Raw genomic sequence first — 14,737 nt, 5'->3', positions numbered from 1 at the left:
ACTTGATCTGTTGGCTCTAAACCCAGCCTGTTGGTCACGGAGCTTTGGGTCCACTGCTTCTTTCATTCTCTCAAGAAGTATTCTGTTGAGGACCTTGCCAGGCACTGACAGGAGCATGATCCCCCTGTAATTACTGCATTCCCTCAGGTCACCTTTCTTTGGCAGCTTAATAAGGATACCTTTCTTACCACTCTTTCGGGATGTTCTCTTTTTCCCAGATCTTGTTGAAAGGCTGTATAAAGCATCAAATCAGTCGCAAACAAATTAGAAAAGCATTTCAAAAAGTACTTTTGCAATTTTAAAAGCACCAATGCAAGAAAAGCACAACATACTCAAAGCTGAAATAGTGATCATTTTATTTTAGACTGCCTTCAAAGCAAGATAAAGAAATTGTTTAGTTAAATAAGTAGAAATTTTAGTGCATTTGCTCATAAAATTGATTTACCGATGTAAGAAAATTAATGATAATGATAAATGAAAATAATTTATTGTCATTAAAATGAAGATGTGCATGGGCCTCTCAAGATGAACCACGTGCTGATGCCTTGGATCTTTGTCCCATGATAATGCCAATGGGCATTTGTTTCGGAAATATTTACATTTCCAATGTCTTTGTCTGAGATGAAATTACAAATAGTAAATGTACCTTATTTCTTCATCACGTGCGGGGCGGGACAAATGTAGAGACAGACGCGGGGCTTATAGAGCACGTGGATTGGCGGAATCAAGAGATGTAAATATAAGGAAAAACTGTCAGATTTTTCAATTTCATGAAGATGATCAATCGATTGGCTTGAGTGATAATTTTATTTGGCGTTTATGCAAATTATCACGCAAGCCAATCGATTGATCACTTCATGAAATCGAAAAATAAGACAGTTATTCCTTATATAAATTTGCAACTCCTATATTAATCTTTTATATCTTACACACTCCCAGGGGATTACCTGTTGTAAATACTTTTTATATAACCATGAATTATCCATTATGTTATGAGAAATGACAATGAAATTGAAACTTAACAAAAATTAATACTTAGTTTAAAGCAAACTTAAAAAAAATTAATCGATTTATAAATATAGATGTTATCATTTAAGAATTATTTAACCAAGTTTACTGAACTAATAAAAAAGTAACGTCTCATTTCCCCATATGCACTTTCTAACACAACCACAAATGCTATGGCCGATAATAAAATAGTATAATTTGCCATGTATATCATAACTTTGATAAAATATTTGTCTTTTGATACAGCCCATATTCACATATAGTTTTGATATGGTCCCTATTGCTGATCGTTTCCGGTAAAAACCAAAATAAAACGTGACGTCACAGACTAGTCGCCATTTTCCTCGTACTTGGAAGTTTGTTGAACGTTTGTTGTATATTTTCCACTAAAATAAAGGTTTGCAACCTGTATCTTACCGGTTGATACAGGAAAACCTTTTATTTACCTTATACTGCGACTGTTGACAAATCAGTGAAGATGACCATTCTACCGAAAAAGAAACCAGGAACGTCGAAAACAGAGTGTGAATCAACTGAACACCAGGGCGGACATGCATCTCATTCACACCAACACCATCAGGCTACCACGGACGCCCGACACGAAAAGGCGACCCGCTCCCGAAACTCCCCGACCCGCTGGGTTCCGTCGACGACAAGGGACGAGAAATTGGCCAGTCATGATCCGGGGGGAGCCTTTGAAGGTCATGAGGGAGTGAATAATAAACGACGCCATCGTTCCTCCCCCCATAGGACGCACGCACGGAAACATCGGATGCACGCCTCAGCCACGGTGACGTCACGGGACTACCAGTCGTCTGCTGAGTACGAGGAGACCGGATATAACAGCGGGGACGAGTACGTCCCTCCCCAGCACCCAGACAACATCGAGGAGGTTAGAGTCGGGCTGGCTGTCATTTAGATTTTTCATCAGGGCATTAGACCACGTAGGGTGGTTTAACCCCCGTTCAGTGGTCATTTATCTATATCAAAGTCGGTAATACCTATGTACTGACAAAATGGGAGAGGAAAATCTTTTTTTTTCAATTCCTTGGTGCATAAATTTAACTTATGGAGGTTTACAGATGGCTGTTTGTCACTCTGCATTGTTGACCACTAAAAAATTCTTCTCCAGAGAAATTATTATGAAAATATATGTCATTTGAATGGTTGAGAGATTAATTTTTAGCCGGGCTTATTGCTCAAAGAGCAATTGCCGGCTTATGTGATCCTGTTCAAGGCAGGATGTTGACCCCATAGTCGCCATTTTAAAGTTATGTGCAAAAATATAGTTCTTACTCTTAACCGCTTTTGAGATAATACAAACGCCAAATAAAATGAAGTTTTATCTATATAAAATAAACATTAGTAGTAATGACTTTGAAAACTTCATAAGTCAAAGAACATAGTTCATTAGCGTAAGGATTTTTGAAAATCAGTGTTACCGTAGTTCTCTACACATATGAGGTAAAGCAGGAAAGGAAACCAGACTTTCCTGTTTGTTTACATTCAGCTGCGGTACCAGATTAATTCTGATTCTGACAAAATCAGACCATTGTATTAGGATCAAAAAACTCATTGTCAGTGTCTTATCATTGATATTGATAGTTTAAAAAAAATCATCAGAATATAAAAGTGATTCGTGTCAGAAATCTATTCTACTCTGTGAATGAGCCCGGCTTTCTGTACTTCTGAGTACTTTGATTATTTTTAAAGGATGTTGTTTATTATCATTTCCTGGAAAATACAAGCTAAAAAAAGATACTTGTAATACATCGTAATGATTTGAATCACAATTAGATCTTAGAAAATACTTGATATCACGATTACTTAACTTAGTGGAACTCTTTCGCGATGGAGGTAGGGAACGTCTGTTAGGTGGGGGCAATGTGCTATTCAATACAATGCAAGATCGATCATTGTAGCATTTATAAGGACAGATAAGTAAAAAATCCTGGTGGAATACCTTGCTAAACAATCGCTGAACCAGTGTAATATATTTTTGAGAGGAGCCAACCCTAAGTTGTCACATTTTTAACGATATTTTTAATTAAGAGGACTCTTCTTGTTAAATTTTTATTGAAAATCGTCACATTTTTAAGCAGATAAAATATTCTAAACTTTCCTTATTTGAAGTCTACTATTTGGAGTTCAATATTTGGCAAAATATTGTGATTTCGGCATTAAATTGTTCGAATCATTCGATTGTCACTACTGTAAACAATATCATGTGCCCCAGAAATTTAGACTTTTCTCGACTACCCCGCAAAAGAGCGGTAGTAAGTTAAATAACTGCGAGGTACTCATTGGTAGTCGCGATATTACATATTAATATGAAACATACAAACACCTAAATGGGAATAAAGGAGATACTAGAAAACTTCATTTAATGACAGTGAAATAAACTGAAAACCAAATGTAGAAATAATTCTGCTGACTATTTTGTCTTTAAATATTTTGATCTACTTAGATTTGTCTCCTTTTATTGCAGCTGGAAGCCTGGTTCGAGAAGACCCTGAAGGAGAAGAAAGGATGGATTATAAAGAAGATGGGAGAAGATGGGGCGTGTCTGTTTAGAGCTGTGGGTAGGTTAACACTGTAGTCTGTACACTGAATAGCTTATTGAATGATAAAATCAATGGTTCATATCATAAAGTGGACACATTTTTATCAGTGATTGGCAAGGCCAGAAAGGTCAATTGGACTATGGCCCAACTGTCAACATTTTTAATTGGCCATTTTGAAAATAAATGGGCCATCAATTTAATCTGAGGGGCCATATTAAGAAACAACAAAATGACAACAAATTACAGTCAATTCTCGATAAACCGCCACCTTTTGTAATTCAGAAATCATGGCGGTATAACGAATTTGGCGATGAATTGAATTTTCCATCATTTAGGAAACAAGAAGTAGAGTTACCTTTCTAAACAATACCATTCGCGTTTCTATTCGTATTATTACATGTACATGTATATAAAATTATACATACTCCTTAATTTGAGAATGCTTCAAATAATTTTTTATGTACAGTTTAGCTAAATACAAAATTTGCAGTTATTAAATAAAGACAAGTATATATGTGTATGCATGTAAATCTGCAGTGTGATATTGAAAAAAAAACATGCTGGGTCGATCGTCGTAAGATATTGCCGATAGTACGTAAAATGAATTCTTGAATAAATTCATTGCTAATGGCATCATTGTTAATGAAAAGTCCAGAATTTATACCGTATATTAATTTTTAAAGCAAATTTTTGTTTTGTTTAAAGTAGAGATCATTAAAATAATATCGTTATCGGCGTGCTTTAACAACGACAACTTTCAAGGCAAAGTTGTGACTAAATGATTTTTATTTAATAGAAAACAATTTTTTTATATAATAGTTCATGTTAAAATTATTGTTTATTTAATTCTTAATTAATTATTTAATTGCATGTACCATTTCTGGCTTCGCTTAACAACAGGGATAGCATCAACCAATTAGCCGCGCTTCACTGACCACATGCACCTGTGGCGGTATATCGAGATAATTGACACTTAAAAATGGACGTTTGTTGTGAAAACAGGGTGGCGGATGGCGGTATGCGAATTTGGCGGTATAAAGAGAATTTTATATAGCAGGAAAAACGTTCTTGGGAAATCATGGCGGTATTGCGAAAATGGCGATGAATCGAATGGCGATAATTCGAGAATTGACTGTATATGAAATACAAAAGAAAGCATGTTTTTAATTAACCAAATTGAATTTTTAACATATGCAATGCAGCAAGTTTAAAGGAACCCTCATAAAATATAATTTACCCATATTTTGTGTTAAAATATGTCAAAAATTGGATTGAGCTCCACCCTACGTACGAATGAAGTGCTTAATTAAACCAAAAGCAGTTTTTGAAGGGCTTCCACCAATGAAATTTGTTGTTTTACTGCATTAAAACAAAAGTGAAACAAGAAAGTCATATGCCATCTTCGCTAGCCAAGGGTTTCCGATCCGATACCTACTCTACAACCCTTGGCAGATTTGGCCGAAAATTTTAGAACTCGTGCAAACGAATTTGATTGGCTGCGAAGTCCGAGTCTACGCAAGGTTTTTACTAATCGACGATTTTCGGCTGAATTAAAGTCTGTTCGTGTTTTATGCAAAATAAAAGTAATATTTACAAGGGATGAAAGTTATGACGTGATCTATGCTTCAAAAAAACGAGGGATTAATTAATTTGAATTTTTTTCTTTTAATTATGTATGTTTTCAAGAATTATTGAAAGGACCACATTAGTCCGTGTTCCGCATTTTAGGTGCATCAATTTAAGCCAATCAAATGTCATGGCTCATTGATAATAATTGATACGGCAACAAGTAGAAAGTAGTGTCAAACTCTTGACTAAAAATCCACGAAGAAGGATATTTTCTACCACTTTTGAGGTGTGCCCACTGCCCACAGCTGTATGAAGTTGTTTGGATATATTCCACATGGAGGTCGCCATATTGTTTCAAACGTCATATTGATCTACGTATGTTACAGCTATTTTCATTGGACAAATATTACAGAGCTTCAAGGGACTTAACTCAATTACGGCGATAGGCGGTGCAATCAAAGTTCCCGATTGATAGGACTAAATCTGCCAAGGGTTGTAGAGTAGGTATCGGATCGGAAACCCTTGGCTAGCGAAGATGGTCATATGCAAAATACTTCCATAAAAGATCACTAAAAATTGATTGCTCACCTTGGCACCAACATTAATTGATTTAATGAGCCATTTTGCACTTCAATGTAAATATTACGCATGGTGCAAGCCCTTCCCAATCACTGTTTTATTAAAATCTCTGTAGCCTCATTGTTTCGTCACTTTTGTTTGAGTTTCTTTGTGTATAGTTCTGTTAGGAGTGAAACGGTTCACCGAGGTATCGATTCACCGCAGTATTTTTTCTCGGTTCGATACACGGTACAAAATCTCTATTTTTGGTTCGGTTTGTTTTTCAGTTGGGATTGTTATTCAGTCTGGTTGGGCATAAGGTATAAACATGCTCCTCCATAAAGTTAGTTGAAAAACATAAATTTTTGTGGACTGATAGTTTGTAAAATAATTTATAACAGTCAAATCAAGTAAATTGATGTCTTCTAGCCATTTTGCACGTAAATTATTTGAGTAAATTAAGTAAGAGGAAGCATAAAACAACATTTGAATGTGTTTTCCTCTATCAAAATATATCGTATCGAAAATAACCAAACTGAGACCATATTTTACGATTTGTATCGAACCGTGAAGGAGGCATACCGTTTCACCCCTATGTTATATGGGTGAGTATACTTGAAAATGACATTTAAATCAATTTCAAAGTTGGCTTAATCATGTTAATAGAAAAACAAGCAAATGTACCGTATATACTCGCATATAAGTCGGTTCGCCTATAAGTCAGATGTATTTTTTAAGCTGATATCAGAGGGATTGACCTTCTAAAATGCCAGTCTTTTTATAACTCGCCTATACAGTAAATATTAATACTTGAATGAACACAAGTTACTAGGAGTATATAAGAGGACATGAGGATTGTGCCATAATACTTCCTTCTTTTGATTGATATGGACGCGGTGAAAATATTCTGTTAAAGAAAGCTGCTAAAAAGCACTGATATTTTAATGTGGAAAATTCTTCTCATGAATTAAATGTGAAGAACAGAAGGAGAAACACAGAAGAAACACAAACACAATGGAAATTGAAAGATGTATAACTATTGTAGGATTGTGTACAGATTATTAATATTTTAATTATGGATTTTTTTTTTTTTGCCTTGCAGAATAAAATTTAATCAATTATACAATTGAATTATTTACAGCTGACCAAGTATATGGTGACCAAGAAATGCACACAGTTGTCAGAAAGAATTGTGTGGACTACATGGTATGTACAGATTCCTAGGTGTTATAACAGTATAAAGGTCAAACCATTGTCAGAAAGCATTGTATTGAGTATGTATTTTATGTAACAAGAGTTATGTTGGTCGGTTTAATTATGGTTTTAGAGTCATCAATTTACATTTCTATGCACTTAAAATAATTCATAAAGAAATCTTTGTCTTAAACTACATTTTCTTTAATTTTTATTCTCAGCTGAAAAACTGTGACTACTATTCCCAGTATGTTACGGAGGATTTTACCACGTACATCAATCGTAAAAAGATGGACAATTGCCATGGAAACCATGTAGAGATGCAGGCAATGAGCGAGATGTTTAATCGTCAGATAGAAGTTTACCAATATAGTATAGGTCTGTATTTCAGAGGAAAAAATGCTCTATTATTTTTGGAATCTGAATTTTTGGGGAGACACAATTTGTAATTAAGAAGCCAGATTTTAGTAGTTTTGGCTGATTCTTACCAACAAACAATGATAATGGATTTCATGTTTTTATTTGGCCTCAGTTACTGTATTTTGCCGAGTTTGCTAATGGTGAACTTAAATGTCAGATGCACCCTTTTGAATTTAGATCATTCTCTGATTTGTAGATCCAATTAATACATTCAATTGTCCATATAAGACTGAAAATGAACCCATTAGAATCAGTTACCATGGAAATGTCCATTACAATTCAGTGGTGGATCCATTTAAGGCAACCATTGGTGTGGGACTTGGACTGCCCGGCCTTCAACCAGGGGTAAGGACTGAAAATCTAGGAGTTTGTACATTACAGACATTTTTACCAACAACAACAAATTACTTATTCCAAATCACAGGCTTAAAGATTGCTTTAACCTGACTGACAAACTTGTGTTATTAAAAAAAAGAAAAAATGATAATAGAAAATAAAACTTCTTGTAGACATGACAGAGAATACCAGATTTTGCCCATGAAGTACTGCTTGATGATTTACAATTGTACTTTCTGTTTGTTTTGACCTTTAAACTCTTTTTCTAAACTGGATCATTATGGAAAACGCCTTATCCTATTTTAGTTTTAATTCTGTTTTGTTAATCAGCTGGCAGACAAGAGTCAGATGAGAGATGCTGTCAGACAGTCAGAGGACGTCCATATTGAGCAGGTAAATCAAAGCTTCAGGCCACAGACATATCATAGTACACATATTGTCAGTCTATGTTATCTTAAACTCAATGTCTCCGAGAAAGCACATTAAGATATCAGATCTGAGGCTTCAAGGTTAAACAGGGGTTCAAAATTCCTCAAGCCCGACGTCCCGGACTAACAAATTCCGGATCCGGACTCGTCATTTAGAATTCGCCAAAATCCTGGGACTTGGCTATGTTTCTTATTTATCTTTTTTTGTTAAAAAAATGATCGTAAAGCTAAAAATAAAGCAAATTCTCAAATGTATTAAATAAAAATGTGGGTTTATGGGCGTTAAAATAACCATAAAACATTACGAACGTTTCGAAAATTCAATCCCGTCTTTTTATTTTCCGTTGCAGTTAGACTCTTGCTTTTACGCAGTTCCTCATGTTTCCTCCTATATGACAAACGGCAATGAGTTTGTTAAATTTCAGTTTTACCAGCAGTAATAATTTCTCTTTATTGTAACAGATGGTTTATTCAGTAGTAAGTATTTGTAAAAGTTATTGTAATGTACCAATAATCTATCAGTCTGGTATTGTGTTGAAATACTCGTGTATGACTACTGTATAGGGGGAAAATAACTCGCGGTGTTAATATTCGCTATATTCACGGTGATAATAAATCCGTGAATTCAAGAAACAGTGAATAATTTTTCAATAATCTCCATGTTTTATTTGGAAATTTTAGAATAGACTACGATAGATTTAAATACATGTACCACAGTACATGGTCATTTCACATGTTTCAGTAATTACGAGTAGTACTCGTCATTCAATTATTTTAATTAGCACGCTTTACATTAATTCAAGTCAACAGATAATAACCTGTATTTGTTAAAAGGCCTTTTAATAGCAAACGCTACATGTTTCATCAATCAAAACACGTGGGCCATGAGTTTTGATTACCCGTGCGTAATTAATGTTAACACGCACGGTGTATGCATTACCTGCATTATCATGCATATTATAGTTTTATCGACATTTTGATTTCAAAAAAATCATTCAAATAACTATCGAACTTACTTAAGATTTGGAAGGATATTATTTCTTCGACCTACATGAACACATTTATTACTGTCCAGTGGTTTTTCGCCGCAATGTAAGATCTTGGGGTGTACATGCACTCATCGTAATACAAGTTATTTGACGTTTATAGTCGAGGACTTTTGATAACTGCACGTGTTTTAATTAATCATTAATTATTTATTAAGTCTAACTTTTTTATATTAATCTAATGTGTTGTTCGTGAAATGAAATGAATGTCGTTTACATGTAACTATGGATTAAACGGATATAGACAAGGGAGGTAACTTCAATAACATAAGAATTCCGCGAATTCAAGAAACCGCGATCGTGTCCGATGAGAGAAAACCGTGAAAATTACAACCCGTGAAATTTATCCCCTATACAGTATATGACAGTTTGTGGAGGAAAAATAAAACATATATTAATACATATAGTCTTTATTCATTCAATGCAACAAATGAAAATAAATTATAAGTAACATAAATTTAATGATGTATAGGTAAGTATGGACTCTGAAATTTCTTCCTCGGACTTGCCTAAAATTTACTCTTTAAGTCCTGGACTTGATCATGATAAAAAAAAATTTGAACCCCTGGTTAAAATTTAATAAAAAGTGGTGTGGACTCTCAACTCGCTTCAACATAATTATTTATAGTCACTGTGTAAGAGATACTTAAAATTTCACCCGTACATGTATTCAGTTATGCAGTCAGAATGTAGAGTATAAAATATTTATTGGTGGATATATTTAGCTTTTAGATGTATTATGTAAACCTGTGCTTGTAAACAATTTTGACAGACGATGCTGGAGGATAAACTGAGAGAGACGGACTGGGAGGTCACCCAGGAGACGATAGAGGAACAAGTCGCCCGCGAGTCGTATCTACAGTGGCTCCGAGATAACGAAAACCAGGTCCGCAGAAAAAGCTCGGTAAGTAACGAATCTTACCTACAGTGGCTCAGAGAAAATGAAGTCCGCAGGAAAAGCTCAGTAAGTAATGAGTACCTACAATGGCTCAGAGATAACGAAAACCAAGTCCGCAAGAAAAGCTCAGTAAGTAACGAATCGTACCTACAGTGGCTCCGAGATAACGAAAACCAAGTCCGCTGGAAAAGATTGATACTACGTAACAAATCATACCTAGTGTAACTTAATGGTAATGAATACGAAGTCTGTAGGAAAATCTCAAACCAAAATTTTCTCAGAGAAAATGAAAAACCATTTCTGCTGGAAAAACTCAGTCTGTAATCTTTCCTTAATATGAGAATTTTTTCTTGTAGCCTCGGTCAGCCAGTGCCACCTGTAGTTCATCAAAGGACAAAGATTTAGGGTCCCCTGAACTTCTGCAGCAGGGGAGGTCTCCAAGGAACAGGAGTAACCCTGGGTCAGGAGGGAACAGCCCCCAGAGACTGGAACCGGTCAGGAGCGGTCCCAGCAGTCCCCAGCAGACCGAGGCAGCACAGCATTCACCGCTACCCACTTGTTCTGGATACAACCCCTCTAACATGGCTAATGGTGAGTATTGAGTTTTGTGAAAACACTCTTCAAGTAAAACACATCAAGATCTCCCTTCCATTATAATGTGAATCTATTTGTCAAGTAATACACATCAAACACTCCCATTATAATGTAAATCTATGTCAAGTAATTCACATCAAACACTCCTTTTCCAGATGCCTTTAGCGGCAGCCTTGGGGCCACAGGAGGGGTCCAGGATCTAACTACAACCAACTTTGTAGAAACCTCTTCCTTAATGAACTGCTACAATTCCGATATGTATGGTAAGGTCTAGTGACTCAATAAAATTTGGATATCGTATAAGTAGAATTTTTAGTGTGGGTTTAATTTATTAAATTAATAAATTATTAGCGAGGGTGCTGAGATCGCTAAAATTGAATACCAATAAAAAATTGCTACTAATTCTTTTTGTAATAGCTTCTTTAGTGAGCATTCTAAAATCGCTAAAATTACTTCTTGCTAAGAATAAAACACCATATTTTAAAGACAAATCGCTAAATTTGCTTCTCACTAAGATTTCCACTTGTATGGTATATCGGGTCTACAGTGACTTGATACATTATTCTGATTTGTATGGTATAGTGCGTGTTTAGTCAATAACACTTTTTAGCTCACCTCAATTAAGTTGGGGGAGCTTATGTCATACCCTCGACATTGGCATCCCAGGATAAAGGTTTTGGTGCAGTTTTCTCTTTAAGAACATAATTTTTATGCAACATAGTTTGAATTTGTTATACGCCCGTCTTAAGACGGGACGTATTATGTTATAGGCTCCGTGTCCGTCCGTCTGTCCGTCCGTCCGTCTGTCCGTCTGTCTGTTAGCTTTTTCGTTTCCGGCTCATAACTTTAATACTACTAGGCCTAGGAATATCAAACTTTGTCATCTGATGCATCTTGGGTAGAAGGTGTGTCGCGTACAAAAAGTAGGTCGCTCTGACCTTTAATTAAGAAGTTATAGCCAAATATGGAAAAATCCTTTCCGGCCCATAACAAGAAAACCATAAGACTTACAATCATCAAACTTGGCCAGTTTATGCGTCTTAGGTAGAAGGTGTGTCGCGACCTATTTCAAGGTCACTGTGACCTTTAATTTAAGTGAAATTAAAAAAAAAATATGTCTTTTTACTATTTATTTACACATCCCAAATAATGTAAGAGTATTGCACTGTTCTTATTAAAAAAGTGTTAAATCAAGAAAATACTTATTTTATTAAAGCATATACTTGACAGCAATCTATAACAAATATAATGTATGTTAGAGAAATCCTACCTCTCCCTTGAGTGTAATTATCAAGCACTGGTCAAAAAGAATTTTGATAACAGAAAATTGCATGTCAAATTAGAGAGAAATTAATGGGTTTTGAGTGCGAGGAGCTAACTGCCAGAGCATTGGTGTTATCTGTCCCTTGAGTATTGGGCAAATGGGTAAGCCTGTTTGATTAAAAATAGGCTATAGCTCTTGTTGACTAGCTTAATTTGATGAAAAGTAATTAAAACTAATTTGATATTGCATTGTAGACTAATCTTATTATGTAATATTATTTATTTAAAAACTAATTTTATGGGGTGGGGTGGAATCAGCATGTCCCTATGAATTACATATTAAAACCTGTTGGAAATTAAATCTCAACAAAAAAAAAAGTCTTTGAGTATTTTATATGTTTTTAAACAAAATTTATAGTAGATAGTGCAGACCCATTCATCTCTTGGTAGTAATGAGTAGACAAGCATCCAGTTAAAGATTTATTAATGAGTTCAATGTAGGAAGGCTAGCTGTCTCTTATCTGTACCCTTTGGGGATTAGACAGAAGAACTGCTGGTCAGTTTATAACATATGTCATTTGATGGCCAGCCTTTTTTTTTTCAAAATTAATTTGGTATAGATTAAGTTGTTAAGACTAATTTGATGATGGGCATTTGACAAGGTCTAACACAACCAGCACAGAAATCTATCAGTTATGTAATATTTATTATAATTGATGCCTACATCACAGGGGATGGATAAATATTTTAAGGAATTGAAAAATCATCGAAATCTTAGAATCACGGGCAAGTTTGATGTGATTTTCTTGCACCTAAACTGTTCAAGAAAATTGTAATTTTTTTGACGGGCGTATCATGCTGTGGCGCGGCACTTTATTTTTCTCTGGATTTGAAGAGTTTGAATACTTATAGGAACTGAATGTTACATTTTATTGTCTGTCTATATATATATTGTTGAACACTTCTTCTAAAACAAGTCAAAAAAAACAAAATATCTAGAATATATTGTATACTTAAAAAAGTGGGCTTCATATTTTAGCTGCTTTAGATGCAGTCAAGGACGGGCTAATATATGATTACCGCTAAGAAATCATTTCTGTATACAATTCATGGCACAGATGTGTGTACCGCTAATTTACGATACCTCCAACTACTCCATTGGGCTAAATTTTGAATATGCTTTTTATTCTTCAGGTCTTTCAGATTGGATAGATGAGGATGACATAATGGCTCAGGTGATCGCTCAGTCCCAGAAAGAGTACCTGGACAGCCTGAAGAAGTCTGCCTCCTCACCCCCCTCCCCCGCCCCCCACAGCTAACACAGGGCCGACCTAATTATTTTAATTCTACACATTCATCATAGAGGCTCCTTTACATGTATTGCTTCTAGAGACATTTGAATCACTTGTAATTTACCTGGTCCCAATCCTAAATCATTTGACTTTGCAATTTTTAATTCAGTAAGTAATTGGATTATATTGACATTTTATGATAGGGTTTACTTTTGATTACTGTGAACAGGGAAATTTTTGCCCCCGTTTTATTTTCGCCCCTTTTGCCCTATCCTCATTTTGGTGAATTTAAAACGGGGCTACTTAAAAGAATACAGTTTAATTTCTTAAACAAAACAATGACTGGACCAATTTAAAACGGGGTAAAATTGTTTGAACTGTGAAAGGGCGAAAATAACACAGGGCGAAAATAACCCTGTATACAGTATTTTTTTTACTGTAATTCAATCATTGAGACTGCAAGTCAGTGTTTTGTGATATAACGCAAATTAATGTCACAGAAACTGTGTGTATCATGTATCATAACTATTATGAGCTGATTTATTTTATTAATATTGTAAACGTGTAAATATCTAGTAAGCCATTACTTTGAAACCCTTTTTATAATTTGTCATTTTGAAATATAATTTGTTATTGTTGAATTCTTCTGCTCCTCGGCTTACATTGATCCTTTACTGAATGTTAGATTAGATAGAGATTCTCAAGCAGATAATTTCCAGTTTTAGGTATTCAATATTTGCAATTATTAAAAAAGGGTTGGCTCGTTAAACTGCTCCTAAAGTGAATTTATAATTTCAAAATTATTTGTTTTAATTTTAATACTGCAAGAAAAGCCAATGAAGGAATTAGTTAATATAATAACCTTTTGCAATTTTAAGTGATCTGCACACACAGCTGTAAATGAGCAATTACACCAAATCATTGAAATGAATGTTATCAAGACTAAAAGAATTTAGTTGAGATAAGATTTATTATTTCCATTTAAGATGCTTGCATTAGACTTCGATCATATATCATAATTTAACATCTTTGCAGTATTCAAATTACATGTATCCTGTACATGCTTAGTTGTCACTCGTAAATCTTGATAATTAGTGAATTATACCTTAAGTAACTGATGTATATGCCACAATTTTACTGGAAATGTGTTGTGTTAGTGACTTAAGTCTAAGATTAATTATCAATAATTAGTAAGAATCAGGATTTTCTGCCATTCAAAAACGTCAGGATATTGGGAGGATGGATTATATTTTTTTTACTTGAGCAAATTTTGTGAAAGTTTTAGAAGACTGCGAGATTGAGTGAAGGTGTGTGTATGTGAGATAGGGTACAGAGTGTGTTGTTTGTTTTTAATAATAATTTCCCTCACCCCCGGATTAACATGAATGTTCAGAAGTAGTGTATGTTTTATTCCCCTTCATAGTTATTATGAATCTTTATTTTTTGTCATTATTTTGTTGAAAGAGTGCTATATTTTATTTTGTTTCTACAAAGGCATTGTATCTGAATGGTTCTGAATGTTTATGTAATTCTAAGAACATTGTATGTCTTTTTTTTAATACTTACT

The 14,737-nt window shown here is 34.7% G+C and overlaps 1 protein-coding gene across 1 annotated transcript; it reads left to right on the top strand.

Annotated features, from left to right (window-relative positions):
* The first annotated feature begins 1,311 nt into the window (after positions 1-1,311).
* Positions 1,312-14,737, top strand: LOC134253061 (OTU domain-containing protein 5-B-like). Its single transcript, XM_062735579.1, has 10 exons — positions 1,312-1,900; positions 3,497-3,590; positions 6,841-6,905; positions 7,115-7,271; positions 7,510-7,658; positions 7,980-8,042; positions 9,896-10,027; positions 10,378-10,612; positions 10,771-10,878; positions 13,073-14,737. Exons 1-10 carry the CDS (start codon positions 1,487-1,489, stop codon positions 13,195-13,197), a joined length of 1,542 nt encoding a protein of 513 aa, XP_062591563.1. The 5' UTR covers positions 1,312-1,486; the 3' UTR covers positions 13,198-14,737.

This window comes from Saccostrea cucullata, unplaced genomic scaffold, assembly GCF_032062105.1.
Source record: "Saccostrea cucullata isolate Sc308-1 unplaced genomic scaffold, CSIRO_AGI_Scuc_v1 ctg2594, whole genome shotgun sequence".
Classification (NCBI taxonomy): Eukaryota; Metazoa; Mollusca; class Bivalvia; order Ostreida; family Ostreidae; genus Saccostrea; species Saccostrea cuccullata.
The sequence above is the reverse complement of the archived record's forward strand: the minus strand, read 5'-3'. Positions and strand labels throughout refer to the sequence as shown.

Coding starts and splice junctions, on each gene's coding strand:
- LOC134253061 (XM_062735579.1), top strand. CDS start 1,487: ATGACCATTCTACCGAAAAAGAAACCAGGAACGTCGAAAACAGAGTGT. Junction 6,906..7,114: donor AGAATTGTGTGGACTACATG/GTATGTACAGAT, acceptor TTTTATTCTCAG/CTGAAAAACTGTGACTACTA. Junction 10,879..13,072: donor CTACAATTCCGATATGTATG/GTAAGGTCTAGT, acceptor TTTATTCTTCAG/GTCTTTCAGATTGGATAGAT.